This window comes from Mirounga angustirostris, unplaced genomic scaffold (assembly GCF_029215605.1).
Source record: "Mirounga angustirostris isolate CCGP_5_RB_7025 unplaced genomic scaffold, mMirAng1.0.hap1 SCAF_8, whole genome shotgun sequence".
Classification (NCBI taxonomy): domain Eukaryota; kingdom Metazoa; phylum Chordata; class Mammalia; order Carnivora; family Phocidae; genus Mirounga; species Mirounga angustirostris.
In genome coordinates, this window is record NW_026991716.1 from 136,651,370 (window position 1) to 136,678,506 (window position 27,137).

At 43.1% G+C, this 27,137-nt stretch overlaps 2 protein-coding genes across 8 annotated transcripts in view; one reads left to right on the top strand and one right to left on the bottom strand.

Moving 5' to 3' along the window:
* SERAC1 (serine active site containing 1) overlaps positions 1 to 27,137 on the bottom strand; it is a 266,492-nt gene that overhangs the window by 228,085 nt on the left and 11,270 nt on the right. The gene's annotated exons all lie outside the window — the stretch shown is intronic.
* Positions 1 to 27,137, top strand: part of TULP4 (TUB like protein 4) — a 237,767-nt gene that overhangs the window by 127,019 nt on the left and 83,611 nt on the right. For all 7 annotated transcript variants that reach the window (XM_064598283.1, XM_064598282.1, XM_064598288.1 and 4 more), the window contains exon 4: positions 26,779 to 26,907. In XM_064598283.1, the coding sequence (XP_064454353.1) occupies positions 26,779 to 26,907 (129 nt within the window). The remainder of the gene's footprint in view (positions 1 to 26,778; positions 26,908 to 27,137) is intronic.

The following is a 27,137-nucleotide window of genomic DNA, read 5'->3' on the forward strand; positions in this document are numbered from 1 at the left end:
ACCTGTGGACACGCAGATTCTCATTCACTGGGTCTGGGTTCAGCTGATATTCTGCCTTTTACAAGCTCTCAGGTGATGCCCACAGTGCTGGAAAAGGACCACGCTTAGTCACCTAGGGTCAGCGACGTGTACTGCGCGTAGTCACGTGGCGGTGAACGCTGGCCTCAAAGCACACTGCCCGCTCCGGGGAGGTCCGGCGCTCTGTGGGTATTCCCTTAAATAGGAGAAAATAAACACAACATTTATTCAGATCTTTCTGTGTGCCAGGTACTTTAAAAATTTTTTTTCCTTGAATTGTGCAAGACTGTTGAATCTCAGATCTGTACCTCTGAAACAAATAATGCAATATATGTTAAGAAAAAAAAAGAAGAAGAAGAAGAAGGTAGCAGGAGGGGAAGAATGAAGCGGGGGAAATCGGAGGGGTAGACGAACCATGAGAGACGATGGACTCTGAAAAACAAACAGGGTTCTAGAGGGGAGGGGGGTGGGAGGATGGGTTAGCCTGGTGGTGGGTATTGAGGAGGGCACGTTCTGCATGGAGCACTGGGTGTTATGCACAAACAATGAATCATGGAACACTACATCTAAAACTAATGATGTAATGTATGGGGATTAACATAAGAATAAAAAAAAATAAATTAACACATGTAGGAAAAGGAAGCTAGGGCCTGGCACAGACAAAATATTTTTTTGAAAAATGTTAACTTTAAGAATATCTCAGAAACCTCCAATGGCTTGTCTCTTCTATGTCTGGTGCCACTGTATCCGATGACATTATCCCAAGAGTCCCTGAAAAGGCCCATATTTCAACAGCCTCTCCTCTGTTCAGTCCATACTTTGTGATGCTGTCAGAATTAGCTTCCTAAATAAACCTCATCGTGACGCTTTAAAAAAAAAAAAAAAAAAATTTTTTCCTGGGTCTCCTGGGTGGCTCAGTCGGTTAAGGGTCTGCCTTCGGCTCAGGTCATGATCCAGGGGTCCTGGGATTGAGCCCGCGAAGGGCTCCCTGCTCTGCGGGGAGCCTGCTTCTCCCTCTGCCTGCCGCTCCCCCTGCTTGTGCGCGCGCTCTCTCTCTGTCAAATAAATAAATAAAATATTTTTTAAAAACGAAAATAAGAATTTATTCCTCATAACCTCTCTATCTGTGGATGGGACTTACTCAAAGTCACAGTTTAGTATATTCTTACAAATTTGTCTGACTTCAGCACTTGAGCCTGAAACCCTTACAGTATACTCAGAGCTCTTTAACATTTATGTGAATTTTGATAAAAGGATAATCCAAAAGAATTTTATCTTCTCTCTGTCTCTGGTTTGCCAGTCAGCCTTGTCACTGGGGGTAATTCTAACCAGGCTTTTCAGATTCTAGGACTGGAGCAAGGACGGCCCTGGCATTGTATAGCTCTTGCTTAACAGTCTGGCAGCCTCAGATGTATAATATAGATCATGTTTAACAGATAAAGTGTTTACTAATCAGCATTTAACTGTGTTAATTTATTGAGAATTATCATTTTGATAAAGTTTATTAAAGAATTTTATTTATAAACCTTTCTAAGGTTACTAAAGTGAATTAATGTAAAGATTTTTTTGTTGAGGTATAATTGACATATTAGTTTCATATGTACAACATCATGATTCAGTTTTTGTATATATACTGTGAAATGATCACCACAATAAGTCTAGTTAACAACCATCACCAGGCATAGTTCCAAAAAAACCTTTTGTGTGTTTGACAAGGACTTTCTTTTTTTTTTTAAAGATTTTATTTGTTTATTTGACAGAGAGAGACACAGTGAGAGAGGGAACACAAGCAGGGGGAGTGGGAGAGGGAGAAGCAGGCTTCCCGTGGAGCAGGGAGCCTGATGCGGGGCTCGATCCCAGGACCCTGGGATCATGACCTGAGCCGAAGGCAGACGCTCAATGACTGAGCTACCCAGGTGCCCCTGGCAAGGACTTTTAGTATCAACTCTCTTACCAACTTTCAAATATGCAACACAGTATTATTACCTACAGTCACCATGCTGTACATTACATCCTCATGATTTATTTGGTAGCTGGAAGCTTGTGTTCCTTTTGAGCCCCTTCACCTATTTCTCCCACCCGGCATTCCTCATCTTCAGTCACCACTGATCTGTTCTCTGTATCTACAGAGCTTGTGTGTTACTGTTGTTGTTTTAATTCCACATGCAAGTGAGGGCATATGATATTTGTCTCTCTCTGACTTATTTCACTTAGCATAATACTCTCAAGGTCCATCCCTGTTGTCCAAAAAGGCAAGATTTTATTCTTGGGGGCTGGGGGGCTGAATAGTATTCCACTGTATATGTATACCAAATCTTCTTTATCCATTCATCCATCGATGGACACTTAGCCTATTTCCATTATCTTGGCTATTATAAATAATGCTGCAATAAACATAGAAGTGCATTTTTCTTTCTGAATTAGTGTTTTCTTTTCCTGCAGATAACTACTCAGAAGTGCAACTGCTGAATCATATGATAATTCTATTTTTAATTTTTTGAGGATCTTCCCTACTGTTTCCTATCGTGTCTTCACTCGTTTACATTCCCACCAACAGCGCCCAAGGGTTCCCTTTTCTCCACATCCTTGTCAGTACTTGTCATTTCTTGTCTTTTTGAGTCTAGCCATTCTAACACGTGTGAGGTGACATCTCAGTATGATTCTGATTTGCATTTCTCTCATGATGAGTGATGTGGAGCACCTTTTCATGTGTCTGTTGCCCATCTGTATCTCTTCTTTGGAAAAATGTCTATTCAGATCCTCTGCCTATTTTTTAATCAGATGTATGTTTTTTTGCTGTTGAGTTGTAGGGGTTTATATATTTTGGATATTAACCCCTTATCATCTCCTTTGCTGTGCAAAAGCTTTTTAGTTTGATGCAGTCCCACTTGTTTTTACTTTTGCCCTGGCTTTTTGAGTCAGATCCAGAAAATCTCCACCAAGACTGATGTGAAAAAGCTTACTGCCTATGTTTTGTTCTAGGAGTTTTATGGTTTCAGGTCTTAAATTCAAGTCTTTAATCCATTTTGAGTTAATTTTTGTGTGTGGTGTAGGGTGGGCTTTGGAGTCTGACTGACCAGGGTCCTCCCTGGCTCTGTCCCCACTTGCTGAGAGATTTGGGGCAAATTCATGAATACTTCTAACCGCTGTTTACTCACTTTTACAATAGGGATAGTTCTAATGACCCCACAGCAGTTTTGTGTGGGGATTAAATGAGATGCTGTGCAAAGCGCCTAGTCCTGGTAAGTCCAGAATGAATGCTGTTTATTATTCTCTGTAGCAGTTTTACTCTTTGCAGCAGTCCTGTCAGGTGCTGGTTCTCCTGTTTTACAGATGAGGCAACTGAGGCTCAGGGAGGTTACGTAACTCACCCATAGCCACACACAGCTGGCGAGTCGCGTGTCCCTTTTTTGATTGTCAGTACTCATGATAGAATACAGTTGACTCCTGTTTTTGGTTTAGACGTGGCTGAATTCTTTGACCATCCAAGCTGCCTTTGATAATTCCCTTCAAAAGGAATTTATGTTCACATCTGTCAACAGACTACAGATATGTCTGGAATATTGGAAAAAAGTGAAGCTTTAATAAATATTAACACATAACTAAATGCAAATATAGAGTTGCTAAGACGGAATTTAAGTTAAAAAAGAATTCAAAGTATATTTCAGGTAATTCATATTATTGACCAGGAACCAATGTTAAGTTACACTACTCAAGCACATAACAAAGGAAATTTAACACTAAGACGTATTTTAAGGGGGGAATCCTAAGTGTTAAATATGTTAGGGAACGTGTAAAAATGTTTTGTTTGCAGCTCTTAACAAGCCCATTCCAGTTTTCACTCTAAAAGGGAGTGCTGGGCAGAAGGGAAGTCTCTTGCTTGTTTAAGGAATTCTAGACAATTCGGGTTTCAGCAGGGAGTACTGAAGTTCTCTTGGCTCCGGGTGTTTGGAGACGGCTAAAAATGCCTTCCATGAAAAGGCATGTGACTAAGGAAGCCTCGCCACCTTTTCTCTGTGCGCTGCTCCTGGAGCTCTCTGCACATATTCCTAGCATCGTGTGCAGCGCTCACTGTTGAGTAATTACTTACCTGCTTTTGAGCCCAGTGCCATACTTAGCTATCTCTCTGGTTCCAGCATGGTGTCTGGCATAGGGTGAATGCTCTGTAAATGTAAGAAGTCACTCAGGTTCTTCTAGTACCTCTTATACATTTTGTTTTTTAAGATTTATGTATTTATTTGAGAGAGAAAGAACACGAGTGGGGGGAAGGGGGGATGGGCAGAGGGAGGGAGAGAACCCTCAAGCAGACTCCCTGCTGAGTGTGGAGCCTGACACAGGGCTGGGTCCCAGGACCCTGAGATCATGACCTGAGCCGAAATCAAGAGTCGGTCGATTCACTGACTGAGCCATCCAGGCACCCCTCTCTTACACAGTTTAATTGGGTATAGCCAGTATCACTTGCATATTAATTCTGTGGTATCACCAACCCAGTACTTGTAAAGAATTGCATTGGAAATGACTTACATCATCCTGGTAATAGTTTTGGCAATGCAGAATTTCGTTCCTAGCCTTTCGAAGTAAGAAAGACTCATACTTGAATTTGATACGAAGCGTAGCTGGGTTTTTTCCCTCATAGTTCGTATTTATTTTGTGTATTTCTGTATATTGTATAACTTAAAAAGAATGATGACATTTCAGTTCTTCACACAGAACCATGATGGAACAATACGGTGTTCTCGGCTGTGTGTAGAAGGCCTCAGTAAGGCCTCTGGATTGAGAAAAGCTACAGGTAGTTGCAGGTTGACCAGTTTTTCCTGGAAATGAACAAGTATTGCATAAAGCATAGTGAGTGTGTGTGCCTGCACTATTTTATCTGTTGACCTTGTCCTGGGTTGTAAGTGTAAAGTGTCCCGAGAGATAAAAGGCAAATGTCAGACAGTGGTGAGTGACAAGAGATGGAGCTGTGTGGGGCCTCTTTCATTGGGAAGCGCCCCTGTGGAGTGAAACCCTGGCCTAGGGTGTGGGCGCGGCCTTCCCAGCATCCCGCAGAGGGACAGCTCTCAGTGACTGAATGGCTCATCCTCATCCTCCGTCTGTAGCTTGCCTGAGCCAGGCCTTCCCAGGTATGTCATTTCAAGTGCTTGTTTTCTAACTTATACTGTATGTTGGAAATGCCCGAGGAGGTGGGGATTACACCTCCACGCTCTGTTTTTTTATTTGTCATATCTTTTGAGATGTACACAACTTCTTTATAATTCTGAGTAACCGTCTGGTTTTTGTAAATGTGCCTCAGTCTCAATCTGCATCTCATTGTGGTTGAAATTAATCACTCAAAAGCAATGTGGTATTCTGGACTGATGTTTAGGAGCCAGAATCTTAGTGTGGCACTAAGATTCTGCAGAAATCAGGGAAAGGTCTTAGATAAAACTTCTGTGTATTTTGTCTTCTATGCAAAATACTCTCTGACTTACGACAAAGTTATGAAGGTTCCCATGGATATTATGAGGACAAGTTAAATAAAATTCTTTTGAGCTACTTTGAGCTTCAGAAGCACAAACATCATCAAAAACTTAGTTCTGAGTTGACCTCCTGTAGATGATTCATGTCTTCCATATGGCATTATCTTCTTAATAACCATGCCTTTAAAAAACTGAAAAAAAAAAAAAAACTGATATGCTGTTTTTAAGGCATCAAGGAGAATCCAACAATAATACTGGAAATGCTGAAGTCTTCCCCCACCCCCACCTCTTTAACTGGGAGGTGAAAGAAATTTCAGTTAATTTTGATGACCACGACTTCCTGTGCAGAACTACCCCATCGTCATTCCTATTTTCTCACAGGCATCCATGCTTTATTATCCTCAATTTTTGTGCTACAAGTAATTTTGTAACAGTAACCATGGTCGACACTCTCTGCCCACGGAGTAAAAGAAAAAAACCGATCCGTGACTCCGTCGTGCACTCACTGTCTTTTCCACTTCAGTTGCTTTTAAACTGCTGAGCACTGCCCATGGGGGAGGGACTGCTCCGGCCCCGGTCGCACCCATGGTCACAGCACAGCGTGGTGCCCGTGGGAACTCGGCTGAAGTGGAGGGGGGTAGCTGCGACGTGGGGCACGGAGCACCTGGGTGAGAAAAGCTTCCTGTAGGAGGTCAGGTCAGCTCTAGCTGGCACATGGAAGTTGGTCCTCTGTGTATGCTGTCGCCTCTGCGCCCCCGACGGCGGTCAGTACCAGCTGGCTCGGGCCTTCATGCTGCTGCCAGCTGAGAAAGCTGGGGAGCTCTCCCTCGGGGTCCCTCGTCTGACTGGAGGCTGTGCCAGTTCCAGGAGCCCTGAGGAACTCTCGGTTGAGACGGCCCTTTAGGAAAGCTGCCAAGGACTCTGTTGAAGGTCACTCAGTGGTATCACTGAGGGAGGGCTCCTGTCAGTTTCCTCCAGGATGTCCTAGTTGGTTAACAAGAACTTTTATTAAGGGAGCTACTTCTCCCTAGCACCAGGGTCCTGTGATGTGGGGAGCAGTGGGGGGAGAGTGGTCTCTCTGCCCATGAGTTTGTGGGTTGGCTTAAATACAAAATACAGGAATGTGAAATCATTTGAGAACTTATTAATGTGTGCAAAGAGGTTGACAGGGAATGCAGTCACTGGGAGGGGATGCAAGGAACTTAGCACTTAGAGGAGGATGAATGCACATTTATTTGGATTAAGGTGTCGTGTATGTCCGTTCAGTGGGGAGCAGAAAATATGAATCTGGAAGAATGTGCCAAATACTTAAGATAGTTGTTTTGGAAGTACCAAATTTCAAGGCATTTGCTATTTTCTTTCTTTTTTTTTTTTTTTTTGTAACGTCTGAATTTTTCTTAGTGTATATTGACTACTTTCATAGTTAGGGAAAAAAAGATGAAAGGGGAAAGTTATAATAAATATTTGACAAAAATTTTAAGGTATTTTAACTTAAAGCGTAAATATTGAGCCAGATGGGGAGCAGTCAGAAATTTAGAACAAAGTGTGTTAGTGATTCTCATGTTCGGCTGTGCATTAGTCATGGTTCTCCAGAGTCAGCCCGTAGGACACATCCTTCCTGCCCTCCACTGTGGAGCACAGCCCACTCTCCCCTGCTAGTCAGAATCAGTCCCCCAGCCGGCGCGGGAGCTTCCCTCTGTCCCTGTTGATTCCTGGGCACAAGGAGCCCAAACTGGCCGGGTGGCAGTCTTAACCTTCCGGTTTAATGGGATCCTTGTTGTGTTTCCTGGTGGAAGTATTCCTCTCTTTGGAACCAGCAGAACGTGAGGTCGTGGAGATAGGAAGCGATATTCTGCTGATGTGACCCATCAGGGGTAATGGTGTGTGGTGCCACTATCATTTCTACCCCTCGATTCCTGGGCCTGTGAGTCCTGGCTGTGGGGGAGAGACGGCACCATGCCTTAGACACTGATTCAGAGCATATTCAACCTCTTAAGGAACCTTGTCCCAGCCCTGCAAGGTAGGGCCACCTAGCTGGCACTGTAACTGAGTCTTCAAAAGGCCATTTCACTATCTGTCAGACTGGCTGCTTCAGGGTGGTGGGGAACATGGTAAGATCAGTAAATTCCATAATTACGGGCCCACTGCCATACTCTTTTTACCGTGAAGTGAGTTTCTTGATCAGAAGCAGTGCAAAGTGGAATACGGTGGTGGTGGATAAGGCCTTCTACAAATCCGTGGATGGTAGTTTTTGCTCAAGCATCGTATGCAGGGAAGACAAATCCATATCCAGAATGTCTGTTTCAATAAAACCAAAATGCTTCCTCTTCCAAGATGGCAGCAGGCAGGTAGCTGGCAGATCTCCCTACGGTAATGGCACAGTACTGGGGCTCTGCGTTAGTCTCTGCTGCTGGGTCAGCCTTGGTGAGCAAAGTGCCCGCTGCTGAGCCCACGCATAAGCTCCATCCCTGCTGCCGTGGCACTTTGTTCGTGAGCCCACTGGGACATGACAGGGGCGACTGGGGAAAGAGGCTGACTGGTGTCCACAGAACGGGCCATCCTATCCACTTGATTATTAAAATCCTCTTCCGCGGAGGTCACCTTTGGTGGGCATTTTTGGGACACCGAGATCTTCACTTTTTTGAGGACAGGTCTGTCCACATTCCTCTCCCCCAAATTTCTTTCTCACCAGTTGTCCAGTCCTGTTCCTTTCAGGTATCTGACCATCCATCCGCCAAAGCATGGCCACAGCCCAAGAATGGATAGATATCCGCCCAGGAGGCCATTTCTCCTTCCGAGCAACATGAGCAGCCGGGCGCACTGCTCGACGTTCTGCCCACGGGGAGGATGTCCCTCGACCGTGTCCTTCAGGCATGTCCCGGGGAGGGGCTGTGGTGCTGCAGCCGTCTGCTTTCGGGTGGCATCTACATCCCGTGCAGAACCACCTGGAACCCAGGCCTGAGTCTTCTCTTCCTCTGTCAGCTGATCTTCGACAGCTCCCCAAGCAGCCATAGGTCAGGCTGGGAGAGAGAAGACGGTGTAGCAGGAGTGGGGACCGTGGGCGTTTGGGCCACTTGTCCCTATGGGGCCTGCTCGGGCCTGATCACGTATGTACCACTTCCGTTTGATGATGGAGTGCTGCCGTGCGTCCCCGACTTCATGGCCCGATGGGTCAGATGGCACCCAGTTCACGAGGGGCAGCTCAGGTCTCGCCGTAACTTGGGGGCCCATGGGTAAGCGTTTAGTCTCTCCTGAGGCCCAGTAGCAAACAAGAGCTGTTTCTCACAAGCGGAGTCGTTATCTGGGTGGGGATAGCAAGGCTTGGCTCCCAAATCCTAATGGCTTGCTTCATCGCTCAGCCCTGCCGAAGGCTCCAGACGGCATCCCTGTCTGCTCGGACATTCCAGGTGCCTTTGGCTGCACTGGATCTGACGGCCCCAGCGTGAGAGCAAAGCAGCCTGCATGGCAGCCTGGACCTGCTGGGAAGCCTTCTCTTGTTCTGGGCCCCACTCAAAATTAGCAGGTTTTTGGGTCACTAGGTAAATAGTCCAGAGTATCACACCCAAATGAAGAATATGTTGCTTCTAAAATCCAAAGGGGCCCCATCAATTTGACACATAAAATTAACCATCCCAGTCAATGTGATACGATGCTTAGAAACTCAATTTATATGTAACTCCTGAACTAATTATTTAACAAGTAACATACCAACTTTGAATTGAAATATTACTCCAGTATTCACTGAGCTCTCCCCTCCTCCATTACCTCTTCACCCACCTCCTGTCAGGTGTATGCCATGATCTGTGTGCTAGATTTTTTTCTTAGATGGTGAATATTTAAGAGTTGCAGGATATTGCACTTAGAAACAGGTATGTTATATTTGTTTAGTACTTGACCAAATAGAACCTAATGTATCGAAATATTAAATCTAGAAGATTCCTTAGAAGTTATCTAGGCCATCTTGATATTTCAAACAAAATGAAGAAGCAGAGTGTTAAAGCACAGACAAGCACTCAGAGTTTCTGTCGTCAGCTGAGACCAGGTTCTCTCTTCTGGCTTTGCTGTGCTCACTTGGACTTGAGCGGCATGCTTGGGGCTGCGTTGATAGTTCAGCTGTCAGAGATGAGCCCAGGTTCTATCTTCAGCTGCTAGCCAAGCAAATTTGGCTACGGATCAAAGGCGGCAGCAGTGTGTTTGGGGCAGTGCCATTTCCTGACCAAATGCTAGATGCGCTCGGCTAAAAGGGAGGGATTTTAAAAATCAGGATGTTGAAAATCCTGCTGTCTTAACTGCTCTGAGAATTGAACATCTTGAAAATTAATGTAGTAGATTAAATGTAAATGATGACTACAGTATACACCTGGTTGACAAGATTATTATAATATTTAAAATATAAATTTTTAATCAAAGTAGCCAAGTTAATTGAATTTAACTTTAATAATTGAGTTTCCCTTGGGGTGCCTGGGTGGCTCAGTCGGTTAAGCATCTGCCTTCGGCTCAGGTCTGATATCGGGGTCCTGGGATTGAGCCCCGAGTTGGGCTCCTTGTTCAGCTAGGAGCCTGCTTCTCCCTCTCCCTCTGTTCCCCTCCCCTCTGGCCCATGTGCACACACTCTCTCTCTCCCTCTCTTAAGTAAAGAAATAAAATATTTTTAAGAAATCATTGAATTTCTCTTTAGCAAATTTAGTGGAGGTTGGGCATGTTTAAGAGGTTTTTTTTTTTTTTGAGGCCATACCATTACTGATGTCAAGAGCACAGTTAATGTTGATTTGTGGTCTTAGAGTTGGGTGGTGACACGCAAGTCCTCCAGTTCTTAATCCACCAAACCCCGCCAGGTAGGATGACCTGCCTCCAGGCATCCTTGGCAGTGCTGTCAGGCCTCTGCTTCAACCCTATCCAGTGTGTCCTGGTTCCTGGTTCCTTTTTTTTAAAATTCACATAAAGTTTAAGCAGTCAAGTTAATGAAAATATCAAAATTTTTGAGTTAGTGTATGGCAGCAGAAATTTAATTTTTGTTGCAAATCATACAGTATTTGGTGTTTCCATCACTGACAAGCTATGCTGCAGATGGAGCAATGGCGTTGAATCTCGATTCCTCAGGGTCACGTTCCATAAACTTCTTACAAACTTCTATGGCATCCTCTAATAATGGGCATCACTAGTTTCCCCATGGTTAATTGGAAACGGTTTCCATCCATCTACTTCATAGAGATGCCCATCTACATGAACTAATGCAATAAAATGAAGATCTACTTTTTCATCTACACTTGGTGCCTCAGTCTGACCTTCATGGGCACTGGTCTCATGAGTGACTCGAATAGCGTCATAGTTCTCTAGGTATCTGGCTTGTTCTTCAGGACTCATTGACACAAACTCCTTGAGGAATTTTTCAGGGTTGATCCAGATTCAAAGTGCATCTTGTCTTTATTGTTGGCAATAGCATGGATCAGTCCAATTGTTCCACAGGCGTTGCTGATTGTAGGAGACAGCCCCTCCCATTAAGGGATAGCACTCCTTGTGAGGAAGTTCTCTTTCATAGTAAACATTGCTTTAATTTGTGCTGACATCTCCTAGTTCTGCCCTGAGGTTTTTTTCTGGTTTTCTCAGAACATTTTTTTTTTTTTAAAGATTTTATTTATTTATTCATGAGAGACAGAGAGAGAGGCAGAGGGAGAAGCAGGCTCCCAAGGAGCAGGGAGCCCGATGCAGGACTCGATCCCAGAACCCTGGGATCATGACCTGAGCCAAAGGCAGACACTTAACCATCTGAGCCACCCAGGCGCCCTCTCAGAACATTTTTATAGCTCATTTTGGATGATCAAAAGTTCTAGACCAGAAATTTCAGCTTTCTAATTTAAACAATTTGAGCATTCCTCACAGTCATTTTCCCAGGATGAATAGGTGTTCCCAAGTAACAGGATTGTCAAATGATTCTGCCTTCCTTTATTTTTAGAAAAGGGAGACAACACTGGGCCAGGAATGGAAATACCTGGTTCCTGGCCCGTGCTTTGCTCCTTGCTGATTGGGTACTTTAGGCCAGTTCATCTCTCCGAACCTCAGTTTCCTTTTTTGGCAAAGTGAGGATAATGCCTGCTCCAGGTCCCATTCCATGGGGTCCTTTTGAGAATCAGATCCTTTTGTATTCAATCAATTTCCTCCAAGTATAGGATGTTCACTTCCTTGTTTTAGAATGGAACATTTTGAATTATAATATGATTTAGCAGGAACTTAGATAACACAAGGTATGTTGAAAAGAACAGATGATGCTTTCTGGCATGTCTTGAAACTCAGTGAATATGGTGGGTTGACAATTTAGTTCATGCTTTTCTGTATTTATTATAGAGACTGAGAAGAATTTTAAAGAAATTCAAGAATAAATAAAATGTATGAGTTATACTGTGGAAACTAACAGATTTGTTGGCTTAAATTAACATTGCATATGTCTAGTCCAGGTCTGTGTAAAGATCTTGATTTGAGTTGGGCTCCCTGCTACAAATTAGAACCAAATCTAAATGCAATGAGTGGGGAGTATCATTTGCTAATAGACAATAATGACTTTAAGATATTAATGACTTGCTAATTTTTATGGGATTAATGCTTTTTATTCAGAATACTAATTTAATATCACAGACAACACTACACCTATTAGAATTTATTTTAGCACGCTCTTTTCCTTTTCAATTTTTTTCAAACACTATCTCACCAACTGAAAGTGTGTTACTTATTGAGGAATTAATTCCAAGGTATGCAATGGGATTGTTTCACAGTTGTTTTTTGGGAAGTAATAAATATGAGTAAAAGGAAATAGTGATACAGTGTTTGTTTTGTTTTGTTTTGTTTTAATTTTATTTATTTGAGAGAGAGTGAAAGAGCATGAGTGGGGGGAGGGGCAGAGGCAGAAGGAGAAGCAGACTCCCCGCCGAGCAGGGAGCCCGACGTGGGGCTCGATCCCAGGACCCCGGGATCATGACCTGAGCCGAAGGCAGACGCCTAACCGACTGAGCCACCCAGGCGCCCCTAGTGATACAGTGTTTTAATTGAAATTGGTGCATGTGACACTAGTTTTGAGCTTTGTATGGGTGTGTAAATTACTGTTTTACAAGTAATGCTTAGTTCTTTTTTTTTTAGATTTTATTTATTTGTCAGAGAAAGAGAGCACAAGCAGGGGAAGAGGCAGAGGGAGAGGGAGAAGCAGGTTCCCTGCTGAGCAGGGAGCCCGATTGTGGGGGGGACAATTGGGGGGGGACAGGACTCAATCCCAGGTTCCTGGGGTCATGACCTGGGCCTAAGGCAGACGCTTAACCTTTAACCAACTGAGCCACCCAGGCATCCCATGTAACACTTAGTTCCATATGATAACCAGCTTTTCTTAAAACTCATGTCTTTTTTGGATAAAACTCTTACATCCTCCTTTAATATTATTTGAACTTTAAAAGGAAATGACTAAAAATCTATTAAAGTATATGTATTATGTTTCAGTAACACATTTTTAAAAAGCAAATCAAAGCAATTATACTTGATATGCTTTTTCACATGCCCCCCATTTGCCTCCCCTGCCCCTAAATCTTATGATTCTGGTATATTCTCCATTCCCTTGAGATGCACTGCCTAGCATGTTATTATAGGATTGAACGGATACATAATAAAATACAGCCTTAAGCCTCAAAAAGAATGCTCTTAGTACTCTTTGTATAATATGTATCACAACTATCTGATATCTGTATAAAGTATACATATTTTAAAAAGAATAACAGCCTTAAGTAGCTTTCTGTTACCAACAGGAGAAAGTCCAAGACCATAGCTTTTCTACTGGAAGACACTACTGGACCTGACTTAATACTTAGGAAATTTACACCCGAGGGGGGTGGAGGGGCAGGCGCCTGGGTGGCTAAGTTGGTTGAGCGTCTGATTCTTGATTTTGGCTCAGGTCATGATCTCAATCCTGGGATCGAGCCCCATGCGGGCTCTGCGCAGTCTGCTTGTCCCTCCCCGCCCCCTTTCTCCCCATTTGTGAGTGCTCTTTCTCTCAAATAAATAAATAAAATCTTTAAAAAAAAATTACACCAGGAAAACAGGTATTATATTTCCTTTGTTTATATCAGAAGAATACAAGGATTAACTAAGAAAAGCTGGGATTTGAATACACAAGTGCTAAGTGTTCTCAGAAGTTAATGTTAGGCATTCTAGTAGTTGTAGAGTTGTCTCACTGTGCTTTTAAGTTAGCATTTCCTAGTGATTAATGATGTTGAGTATCTTTTCATATGCCATTTGTATATTTTCTTCAGTTCAACTCTTGTACCTTTTTTTTTTTTTTTAATTTAAGTAGGCTCTTTGCCCAGCATGGAGCCCAATGTGGGGCTTGAACTCACAACCCTGAGGTTAAGACCTGAGCTTAAGAGTCAGATGCTTAACCTACTGAGCCACCCAGGCGCCTCAACTTTTGTACCTTTTAGAAAAGATTGGGTTGTTCTTATTTTTGAATTGTAAGAGTCAGATCCAAACAATATCCATTACGTGCATTAGATTAATATGCTTTTAAAAAATCATTTAATCTATAAATTCCTCATCTCTTTATTGTTTTCCTTGGATTAGGAAAACCCAGAACATGAGAAATTTTATAGGATAAATGGATTTTTCTAATGACAGCCCCCCAGGAGGTTGTTTGATACGTTTTTTGTGTGTTCTGTATTTTTCGTAAACTAGTTGTGTAGGTCTAGAAACTTCCAAGTTTGATTTTTTTTTTTTTTTGGTACTAATTTATGGGGAATGTCATGCACACCATCAGGAGGTATATAATATATGATTATCTGCCTTTTTGTGATGTTAAAATTGATCAGTTTGTTAAGGGTCGTCATTTGGATCATACTATAGTCCTATCAGCCTTCCACCTAATGATTTTAGCAACATTGACAGTCATTGCCTAGAGCCATTGTTTCATTAGTACTTGCAAAATGGTGATATCTTACTTTTGTCATTTCTTCTTTGTTTATTAACTAGCATACTTACGCCAAGAAAAATTTTGCCTTGTCAACTATTCATTTGTTATGGGGCACTGTTTGCAAGTAATGGCAGGCTAAATGTAGATTTGTTTTTTTTCCCCTTTGCTTACCAGTTTTCAGAGTAATACATTTTATACCATTCTTCAAAGGTTAACAGAATTGTTTTGTTTTGTTTTGTTTTTTGAGATCATCATGAACACATGATGTGTTTTAGCATACATGAATTTTAGCATACTTGTTTCAATGCCTTGTACTAATTCTTTTTGATGCTCAAATTGTCCCATCCTTGGTCAGTGGAAACCCCTTCACGTTGGTTCTAGAGGACTTTTGTCTTTTTTTTTTTTTTTTTTTTTTTTTGCGGGGGGAGAGAGAGAGAGAGAATCCTAAGTAGGCTACACACCCAGAACGGAGCCCGATGCAGGGCTCGATCCCACATCCCTGAGATCATAACCTGAACCAAAAGGAAGAATTGGACACTTAACCGACTGAGCCACCCAGATGCCCCAAGTTCTCGAGGCCTTTTGATATTTGCCTTGCCTTCTGGAATAACTAGATGTAACATGTTGTTGTTGGTTGGTTTGTTTTTTTTTTTTTTTAATCAAAAGCTATTTACCCATTCTAGCAAGAGTGAGCACACCTAGATCTTGGTTTCTTGGGCCTAGCACTCAGATCTTGGTTTCTCATACCATTTTCTAATAAAAGGAACCACACTCCATGGAGAAATGTGTAATTCAGGAACTGGAACAGGAAATATACATGATGAATCTGGAGCATCATGTAGTGTCAGAAAGTAAGGTGATGCTCAAAAAACAAAAAATAAATGCATACAATGATGGGGATATGTCAAAGGGACATGGGAGCCAACTGAAAGAGCTCCCAGTGGCCAAAGCTGGAAAAATTTGAGCAACGAAATAAATGAATAGTATCGGATTATACCCCAAACTATAAAGTAAATATCCGTGTGTCCATGCTGATAAAATAACTAAACAAATGGAGAAAAATAGGCAAATCTCCCAGGCAGAGGAGTTATAAATAATTTATGTAGATACCTCTCCCTCAAGGAGGTGGAGCATAATTCACTACTCCTTAAGTGTAGGCTGTCTGTGGTCACTCCCTTCCAAAGAGTACAGTGTGGAAAGGGGGAAGAAAGAGTAACTTGACAGTGAAGAGACCTGACAAATGCTGCTTCCAGCAGGTGAATAAAGTTAATATCAACATTGATAAGTCATATTGAGAGTATATACCCAATGATGTGATGTGATGGGAAGGGCACTTCACCTCCATGGTCATCCTTCCTAAACCCTTACCTTCAGCCTAGAATGGGAAAACATCAGACAAATCTCAGTTGAGGGGTATTTAACAAAATACCTCATGAGCCCTCCTTAAAAACTGTCAAGGTCATAAAAAACAAGGAAAGTCAGAAAAACTGTCATAGTCAAGAGGAGCCTAAGGAGACATGGCAATGAAATGCAGTATTCTGGATGGGATCCAGGAATAGGTGAAGGACACTAGACTAAAACTAATGAAAGTTGAATATATTCAAGTATAAACTTCAGTCTGTAATAATATATCCATGTTGGTCGATGAATAGTGACAAACACACTATACTAATGCGGCATGTTAATAATTGGGGACTAGATGTGGGACATACGCTTTTTCTAATGACTTTCTTTGTACTATCTTTGTGATTATTCTGTAAATCTAAAACTCTTCTAAAATTTAAGGTTTATTTAGAAATCTAAAAAGTTGTTTACCCTTTGGCAGTAACTTTAAGAGCTCATATTTATACAGTGCATCAGTGTCTTCAGATGCATTTACAATTCCTTTCTTTGAGTTTCTTCTCTAGTTTCTAGTTAGGCAAGGGAGTTCTTTTTTTATGAGCATTAAACTCATATCTAAAAAACATGTAGGACCTAGTACCACTGTTAAAACAGAACTGGGGTGGTAAAGATCAAGCTTTAAGAGTGATCTCTTTTGCACTGGCTGTTTTTCTTCAGTTTATTATTTCACCACCACAGAGGGGACATGAGCACTGTGTGAAGCCTTGCCTGAGCCTGGGGATCAGCACCGTGTCTCTGCTCAGACACCTCTCCCCCACCCCCGCACTCCCATCCCAGCTGATGACCCTGGGGGGCAGGGAGGGGAGTCTCCTTTGCTGTGTATGACTCATGCAGCAGATGGGGTCCTTCATGTGAGAGGAGAGCACTGAGGAGGAGCAGCCTTACAGGAAAGTCAGTCCAGAGAACTGCTGGGGATGTGCTAAGTGTGTGTTGTCTGTTAGGCATCCAAGTGGAGATCTTGGCTAGGATGTGGAGTAAGGGATTGAAGGGAAGAATTTGGAGGTCATCCATGTTTAGATTTCAAGATGAGACTAGATCACTAGGAAATCAGGTAGGATGAAGAGAGAAGTGTTGTGACTGAGTCCTGGCGCTCCCCAGCAGAGGATGGAGGAGGACGAGCTAGCAGAGAAGGCTGAGAAGAGTGCTGGAAACCACAGGTAGTGGGCGCTCTGAGTGCTGGCTGCTATGGCTCACACTGCCCTCCCCCCCCATTCCCAGCCAGCAGCCAGCAGCCAGGGACTGACACCCAGGGGAGCACAGAGGTTGCCCCTTGCCTCAAAGCGGGACCACCTGGGGTGCACCCTCGAGCTCTCCTGGGATCAGGGTGAGTCAGCTGGTCCCTAACCAACACCCCTTCCTGCGAGCACTGAGGAGAAACCACAGTAAACCATTAAGTGCACAAGAATCCCTTTCTCAGGCTCAAACTAAAGATGCCAAGTAGAGAGGTTTATTGAGGAATGAGGAAAGCACCCTAGTAAGTGGCAGCTAGCTATTATTCCTCCTTTTCCCACAACAAAACCTCCCCTTTCCAGACAGCATGGAACTCCCTCACAGTGGATGCTCTCCCCACAGCGGGAGTACTCTTCCTGTCCCCTGCTCCATCAGGAAAGGGTACTGAGTCTGGGCTGTGTCAGACAGAGGAGGCTGCCTCCTCCCCCGAGGCTCAGGGAAGTGATGAGAGCACAGGGGCTGGAGAAGACCAGTGGAGGGCCCAGGCAGCACACAGGAGGGAGCTCTTAGTTCTGCCTACCAGACGTGGAGACATTGGCACGGAGGCGGTGACACTTGATTGCACATTGAAGGATATCCTGCACCAATTTCGAGGCTTACCTCGGGGCCCGTGGGGGAGAGGCCCCAACCTTAGCTCTAGCGGGCTCAGCTGTTTGGGTTTTACAGCCTCTTTTCAGAGCCACCTAAAGCCTCAGCTGCCTTTCTACAGCCTCACAGTGGCCTCCCATCTCGGGGGTTCTACAGGCAGGCAGCAAGTTGCCAAAAAGGAATGAAGAGGAGGACACAGGAATTATGTGAATCTACCCTAAGTTGATCACATCTTTTGGCCAGCCGGAATCCGCCACCTTCCTAATCTGTCCCATTCTTCTGGGGCTGCAGTCTGTGCTTCTCAAGGGCACAGCCGTGCCTTCTCTCTCTGCAGCCCTCACAAGGCCTTGTGTGGGGTGTGTTGTAGGTGCCTCGTAATGACTCCTGGATCCCCAAGACTCGGATTTCTTCTTCGAGGAAATCATGAAGGCAGGTATAGTCGGTGGAGGCATGGCGTGGAACGGTCATTCTTTACCCTAAGCCCAGTGGAGGAGACCAGGGAGAAGGAAAAAACCTTGGTATGTCTGATCAGAGCATGAAACTAAGACCTTCCAAGCCAGAGAGACTCTAAATCTGTGGAGATAAATAAAAACCAGAAACAAGATAAATCATTTTACACCTGTCAGATTGGAAAAAATTTAAGAGTCTGGCATCGCATATAGTTAGGATATAGGGCCAAGGTGAAGTGCTGATAGGGTGTAAAGCGTTCTGGTCTCTAACCTGGTGAGGTCTGTAAGGGCAGAGCTGCACATGCCTTTAGTGCAGTTACCCCAAATGGCACTCGTGCACGGGGGGTTTGCAGCAGAACGTCCGTAAGCAGCACTGTTAGTAAAAGCAGGAAGGAAGAGGAAGGCAGCCTAAATGTTTATCAGCAGGAGAACGGATAAATAAATTGTGGTAGATTCACACAGTGAACATCAATGAGTTAGAGCTGTCCATGGGGATGAACTTTACAACATGACACTGAGTTAAAGAACACATAGTTTTTTAAAGCTTAAAAATATGCAGAAATGTTCGTTTTAAAGCTGGATTATGGGCACATGGAAGGTTATTATCCCAGTTGCATTTCTTTGGTGTATGTTAAAATTTTTCTGTAATATTTAACATTTAAAAAGAAAATATTTAAATGAGGATACATTCATATAATATGTAAATATAAAAATGCATGTGAATTGAAAACATGAACTACCCACGAAAGCATTTTTTTTTTTCTTAGAGGAGGAACCCTGAGGTATAGGAAGAACACACAGGGTCTTTCAAATAGTCCTGCTGGTATTTTCCTAAGCTGAATGGGCAGAGTACTTTAAGGAGGTGAATTTTTTTAAAAATCTTTTATATATGTCATAAATATTGCCCAGTTTTTAAAAAGTCTTAAAAAAAAGTTTGGGGAGATTTGTATCTTCTCTCAGCTCTACCTTTTTAATCTATAAAATAGGAAGGTTATAGTAATGGTAATACCTCCTTTTAAGATACTTACAAAGACAAAATAAGCTAATGTATGTGAAAAGGATGCAATTGATTATCATTATTACTGCTAAGAGAAATTTTTCAAATTTCCTGTCAAGGGAGTATGAAAAGCTGAAATATGTTCATTGTGGGAAAATCAGAAGATGTAGAAAAGTTCTGATAAAAATTGTAATCCACTAATGCTAACATTTTAGTTTATTTTTTCTTAATATGATTTTTGTTTCCTTCTGTCAGAACAGAACTTGTTGATAAGTTATTTTTCAGAAGTGTATGCATCTCAGGGGTATGATAGCAAGAGTACGTGCTTATTAATAAGAAACAAAAAGTGAGGTAACTTCTTCGAGCGTTATGTCACGTCCTCCTTGAGGGCGGGGCATCTCTTCCATCTGTGTGTGTCCCTGTGAGCAGCACCCATGTGGTGCTGAGTGATAGGTGGCTACGGGCCAGTCTGGTTGACCTTGGGAATGGAGACAAGTGCCCGGAATAGGCAAGGAGACTGTGGCTCTGGCCTGGACCCTGACCCACCTGGAACCTGCTGTGTGACCTCAGGCAGGCCTCTTCACCCCATTAACCTCCCTTTCCTCCTTGTGAGACTGAATGGCTGTGTTAGCTCTAAATCGGCTAAAGCCAGTAACTACTGTCGAACCAAGTACACTTTTGTGAGAGTAAGTGAGAAGTGATGCTGGAGAAAACATGCTAGTTCCTTATGGTAAGGTGCTTTGAAACCTCAGTCAGGAGTGTTTGTGACTGAACGTCCTTTCCACTAAAATTTCTCTTCAGGAGATGGCAGCTGAGATTGGATGGAACAGAAAGGAAATTAGAACTGTCAAGAGTATTCTTGCCACTGGATTTTGAGGTGTGTACAAATCAGTGGCTGAAAATGGTCAGGAGATGAAGGGGCTGCATGTTGGGTTTTCTACAGACTGTTCATAGCATTTTATATATTGCTTTCATGGGAGACTCTTACTGACACTGAGTGGATCAGGCTGGGAATGGTAATTCTGCATTTCTGTCAGGAGACCTGGTAGAGTTCTTTGTTCGTAATGCAGCCCTGCCTGATGATATAGACTCTATCCAATAAGAAGATATGTTATTTCCCAACAAGAAGGTTTGGAAAACATCAGGAAGAAATGTGTAGCTGTGAGTTTCCTGCGCAGTGTCCTAGAGAAGCTGGGTCCGAGAAAGTCATCCGCCAGCGCATTCCCAGTCAGAACCATTCAGAGGCCCTGTGGTCCCTGGATTCTAGGCTCTGACCTCATTCCTTTATTGTCTCTGGCCATTTCCTTCTTGGAGTTCTTCATCAACAACTTGGAACTGGATGAATGCATGAATGCATGAATGGATTTGTGGACATTTAAGTGAGAGAAATAAGATTATAGGAATAAAAGCTCAAGTTTTGGTTTTTTTTTTTCAAATATGGTCAGTGTTTCAGTGGGCTTAACAAGAAAAATTTCTCCCACTCAGTAAGAAAAAAGACAACTGAATTAAAAAGGGGCAAAGATCTGAATAGACATTTCTCCAGAAAAGATATATAAATGCCCAATAAGCACTTGAAAAGATGCTCAACATCATTAGCCATCAGAAAAATGCAAATCACAACCACTTCACATCCACTAGGATGGCTATACTAAAAAAGATATGATAGCAAGTATTGGAAAGAATGTGAAGAAATTGGAACCTTCACCACCCAGTGGTGCTGGGAATATAAGTTGGTGCAGCCACTTTGGAAAACAGTTCCTCTAGAAGGTAAACATAGAATTATCATTTGACCCAGCAACTCCACTCCCAGGCATATACCCAAGAAAAGGAAAGCATGTGTCCATACAAAGACTTGTACAGAAATGTTCATAGAAATATTATTCATAATATCCAAACAATGGAAACAACCCCGATGTTTATCAGCTGAGTGGATGGACACAGTGTGATGTATCCACACAATGGGATATTATTTGGCCATGTAAAGGAAGTAAGTCCTGTTATATGCTTACAACATGGATAAACCTTGAAAACATTATACTGAGTGAAAGAAGCCAGACATAGAAGACCACATATTGTATGATTCCATTTGTATGAAATGTCCAGAATAGGCAAATCAGTAAAGACAGAAGGAAAATTAGTGATTGCCTAGGGCTGGAGGGGGAAGCATTGGGGGGTTGATGAAGATGTTCTAAAATTTATTGTGTTGGTTGCACAACTCTGCAGATATAGTAAAACCATTAAATTGTACATTTTAAGTAAGTGAATTGTATGTGAATTTTGTCACAAGCTGGTACCAAAAAAAAAAAAAATCTCATTTGAACTAATCTTGATTTTTAAAAAAAGATTGTATTTATTTGAGAGAGAGAGAGCAGGAGTTGGGGGGGGGAGAAGGAGAAGCAGACTCCCTGCTGAGCAGGGAGCCCCACACGGAGCTCGATCCCAGGACCCTGGGATTATGACCTGAGCCGAAGGCAAATGCTTGACTGACTGAGTCACCCAGGCGCCCCCTCATTTGAACTAATCTTAACATCTTATTGTTGAGAGAGAATATTATAAAATTGTACAGAAATGTGGCCAGTCATCAATCAGGAATAGTTCCGTTTAGAAAGATTTGTGGAATGCCAACTGTGTGCCTGGCACAGTGCTGGGCTCCAGGAACGTGGAAGCAAAGAAGTTCTCGGGCGATGAGGAACCGAGATGTTTGAGGGAGTAATGCAGGTTGTGAACAGTGTGGAAGGTACTGTGGAAGTGGCAAGAGGGAGCAGTGGGAATGTCAGGGAAGGCGTTACCACCAGTGTCAACGGGCAGAGGGGTATGTATTTTCGGGCAAAGGTGCCAGGAAGTATGTGGTGGTGGTGGTGATTTTTTAGGTACAGACTTGGGTGGGGAATGCAAGCAGCAGGAGGTGGGCCTGGGAAGAGGGACTGACTTTCCAACTCTTTATCTTCTCTCAAAGAAGACGAAACTATACATGTAAATGCTGTGCTGAACTAGTCTCTCTATTCTGGAATATTTAGCTCACACTTGAATAACATGGCGTTCTCACTGATTGGGTGTTTGCTGTGTGCCTGGAACGGTGCTAAGTTCCTTTCTCAACATACTCCTCACGCACATTAGAAAGATGTGTTGCTGTTGCCCCATGGGCAGAAGAGGACCCCAAGTCAGTCAGCGAGTTGCTCTGGTGAATGGCAAGGCCAGGACTCAGGTCCAGAGCCTGCACGTGCCCCCAGAGCACTTCCCGGCCCTTTGTGCTGGCAGGCGTCAGTCTGGAAAACCACTATGCCTGTTGAGTTTTTTCCCAGCTTCCATTTCAAGATGCTTTTGGTTCTTTGTTAGAATGATTAAATGTATCTAAAATTCATATCATTTCTGGGGCGCCTGGGTGGCTCAGTTGGTTAAGCCCAGGGTCCTGGGATCAAGCCCCGCGTCAGGCTCCCTGCTCAGCGGGGAGTGTGCTTCTCCTCTCCCTCTGCCTGCCTCTCTGCCTACTTGTACTATCTCTCTGTCAAATAAATAAATAAAATCTTTAAAAATAAATAAATAAAAATAAATAAAATTCATATCATTTCTAAAACTCATTTTGTTTTATTAAATGTATCTAAACTTAAGCTGGCACAGTTGAACTTATTTCTGTTTCACTTAACCAAAATTATAGAATAAGAAAAACTGAATGGTGATAATCACGGGGATTTATTACTTGAGCTATTTGTATTCAGCATTCATTCAAATTACATTCTTTTTAGGTTGAGGGAAATATTTCCAAGCATTGGTGATACTGGTCATTCACTGGGGTGGTTTCCTGTACATTTCTATAAAATAGAATTATATTTGTGTCTCCCAACACCATTTAAAAGATTTCTGCCTGAAAAGGTGAACATCTTTGAGATGGGTTAACTGACACTTGTTTGTTCTCCCTAAAAATAGATGGGGTGTAGGAAATGAGGTGACTTACTTAGAGCATTAGATTTCATCCCAAATAGACTTTCAGCAGACCTGCCCTATATTTTTAATGTAGATTTCTATACCTTTAATAGTCCTCAATAAATATTTATTCATAACAATAACTATAAAATGATAGAATGTTCGTCTAACATTGGAGAGAGCAACAGGTTGGCATTTTTTTTGAATAATCAAAGACCTGCGTCAATACTTAGCTTATCTTCTGACTTTTCAGTAGAACATGCCCTTCAGCTAGTGCCCTCAACGCCCGAGTTCTTTTGTGCCGAGAGTAAACTGGAGCCCCGTTTCCTTTAAGAAGAGAAGGGGAGCTCTGCCTTAGAATGCCTGGGCAGAGGTTGAACACCTCGCCACGTACTGCGGGCGGCTGGGCCCCTGGTTGGTAGTTTCTCAGCACTCTGGGATGTCCTGACGTTGCCAGCTTGACTGGAAGGACTTGGAGAACAGGAAATAAGCTGCTGGGAGATAAGGCAGGCAGCTATGAATTGTAGACGAGAGAGGAAATGAGAATTCTAATCCAGGGAAACAACATTAGCAGTTTGACTTTATTTTTAAACCAAGAATCACTGGAAAAATTTCTTTCTCTAATTTAGGGGAGCTACCCACCTATTCAGCCACACTGGTTAGAACTCACAGCAGAGGTGTGCAGATGGGGACTGCGTTCGCATCCACTGCTGCCTCTGCACTGATCAGGAACTACAAAAAGATGAAACTGAGTCTGTGAACCTTTTGTTTATTCAACAACTACTACTGTGTTGTCGTAAGATGCAGAAATCTTTAAAGTGAAAAATAACTAAAATATTTTTTGCCTTTGCTCTTTTTTGTCTGTGTCATGCTGTGACTCCATGGCTGTTTTCATGAAGAAGAGGGGTTTTATGATTGATGTTAACCTCATATTCAACCATACCTGGCAATGGATGTTCAAGGCAGAAAGGCAAAAGTATAGAAAATGTGACCAGCTTTTATTTTCTAAAATACGACACCTTGTCATCAAATGTTATCTATAGGGAAGGCCATAGCAGATGAATGGGCTCTGTGTTAACTTAAGGAAATAATTTAAAAACTGATCAGTTGTGTAATATCATGCATTATTTGTCCTATTCCCTCCTATGGTGGCCATTCTGAAGTACACTAGTGATTGTGGGCTTAAACAATAACTGTGTGTCTTTAAGGACCAAATTGGAGCTGCGTGCACGTTTGTGGATTGCAGTGCTCGGGCCAAGTCATTGTGGATCTGAAAGAAGTTTATGAAGCTGGCCTTGATCGACTGTTTGGAAATTCTAAACTTTATGACACATTCAGTGTCATCTAAAGACGTTTGTTGTTGATGATGTTACTGGTTGTTTTTTAATTAGATCAGTGATTTAAATAGATAATTTTATTTTTATTTATTTAATAGAGATTTTAAAAAACTGGACTTAAAAAAATGAATCTGTGTTTGTCCCCCCCCACCAATCCACCTGTGTTGAGAGGCCCCCTCCTGTATATGTTCACAACTCTGTAACTGCATTTAGAGCACTATATTACGTCTGTTCAGTGAACTGAACTCCACGAGTGCAAAGATGTCTTAATCTCTATCCTCAGCACCTACAGTTCATAGTAGGGAGGCACGTAGTGTTGGCTGTTGTTAAAATGCCTTTGGGCATTGAAAATAGCCTTCTGGACGTAGTTTTCAATAACCTTTTATAGTTCAAAGATATAATTGAATAAGGATCATAACTTCTTTTTTTTTTTTTTTAAAGATTTTATTTATTTGACAGAGACAACAGCGAGAGAGGGAACACAAGCAGGGGGAGTGGGAGAGGGAGGAGCAGGCTTCCCGCTGAGCAGGGAGCCCGATGCGGGGCTCGATCCCAGGACCCTGGGATCATGACCTGAGCCGAAGGCAGACGCGTAACGACTGAGCTACCCAGGAGCCCCAAGGATCATAACTTCTAATTATGTATTACTCTTTGGCACAACACACTCAGAATTACTGTGTGTCAGTATTCAAAGATGAGCCTGCCTCTGTCCCTTTCCTCGGGTGCACAGCTCAGTGGGGAGGTGTGCACATAAACCAGGGGTTAGGGAGGATGGGGTACGTGCTGCAATTGCAGAGCTGTGACCAGAGTGAGGCAGCAGGTCCAGCAGAGAGAGAAAGTGGGATGGGGCTGCTGAGGGCGTGGTTGGCAGCCGCATCCATGAAGGCTGACTTTGGCAGGGGAGCCATCAACTAGGTGAGATTTGCCTGGTGATTGCCAGGTCTCAAAGGATTGCAGCCTCACAGCTGTTTTTTGATTCTTTGCAGTGTTGTAAAAAAAGAGCTACAATACCCTTACATTTCAAGGGGGTAATAATTTCCTCTTAGATTTTATTACGCAAGTGTGGCAGACCAAGGCTGGGGGCCTGTCCAGCTCTCTGGTACCTGAAAACCAACGGAAAGACTTTGAGAAGCGACAGGACTTTTGTGTTAGTCTGTGGTTTGGATGCAGGGGGGCATGAGGAGGGGTCTGGCCATTGCAGAGGTCCTTGACAGTTTGTCCTTGGCCTTACTTGCTTGCTGTTTTAGAATGTGGAGACCAGGGACGCCTGGGTGGCTCAGTCGGTTAAGCGTCCGCCTTCGGCTCAGGTCGTGATCCCAGGGTCCTGGGATCGAGTCCCGCATCGGGCTCCCTGCTCCGCGGGGAGCCTGCTTCTCCCTCTGCCTCTCTCTCTCTCTCTATCTCTCATGAATAAATAAATAAAATCTTTAAAAAAAAAAAAAAAAGAATGTGGAGACCATTTACTCTGGTGCTGCGTGTTCATCAGGGTTATGAAGTGAAGTCCTGGGGGAGGACAGGGGATTCAGATCTTTCTTATGAACAGCAGCTATGCTCTGGCTGGGTAATGACAATGCTCGTTTGACTGACACACATTATTAGTATATGTCTGTGCATCCATGGATGTTCTGACTACCGGATGGACTTTTGACTTCCCGAGTGTGGGGTCTGGTGTTCTCCATCTGGGCCTTGGTCATGTAGTGTCACACAGTGTGAACTTAGTAAGTATGAACCAGATGTCTGACTGAATGAATGAATTCCTCACTATCACCAGCATAGGCCAGTCAGGTGACACTGGGGGAACATTTCCCACAGTGAAGGCAGGGTACCGTTTTGTGGTTCATGAGTTCCCAGGACCACTTCATAGCCCTGTGTACTTACTGGTTTTATTGGACTCTGTGAGCCCTGCCCTCGGGCTCCTTGGGCATTTACCTAATCCCACAGAACACCTACCAGAGGGGCCACCTTTTGGATGAGGGAGTGATAGTTGAGAAAGATGAGAGTGATTTGTCCAGGATCAGAATTTTTCAAAGTAAAAAATTAAGTTGTTATACTCACAAATTTTGAAGCTTATAATTTCTTCATATTTCCTCTGTAATAAGTACTACATGGCTGAGGCATAGCAACTGTATTTTTTTCCAAGTTTTCTAGATGCTGAACTGTTCTTGCACTTGTGGGAATGGGCATTTTTGTGCCACAGCTTATTGTTTGCTCAGGTGTCTGCCATTTATCAGGAAGCCTTGTCATGGGGGTCTAGTTCCCTGTGATTCTGCCACCTGTGGGTTGTGCCCTGTGCTCTCTGCTAATCCCCACACCTGCCCTCAGCCATTCATTCCCCTTGACAATGCCTTCTCTTTAGTTCTGAAGTCTCATCTCTTCAGAGACATTCTTCTGGCCTGCTGCTTCATTACCTGTGGTAAATATCTTCTTGGTTATTTTCTAGGTTGTGCTGGTGAGGTGGAATGAGCCATACCAGAAGCTGGCCACGTGTGACGCAGATGGAGGGATATTTGTGTGGATTCAGTACGAAGGGAGGTGGTCTGTGGAATTGGTCAACGACCGAGGGGCTCAGGTGAGTGGGCAGGAGTGTCTTCCAGTGAGACATTGCTGGAGAGAGAATGCAGAGCGTGTATTCCAGGACAAATGGAAGCTCCTTCCAGAAATAGGTGGAGTAGAAATAAATAAAACTAGAATCCTGCTTCTCATTCCTCTTGAGTATATCACTTGATAAAAAGAGAAAGATCATACTTCTCTATTCAACTATTCTGCTGTTGTGAGAACTCTCCAAGTTTTAAGCTTTAA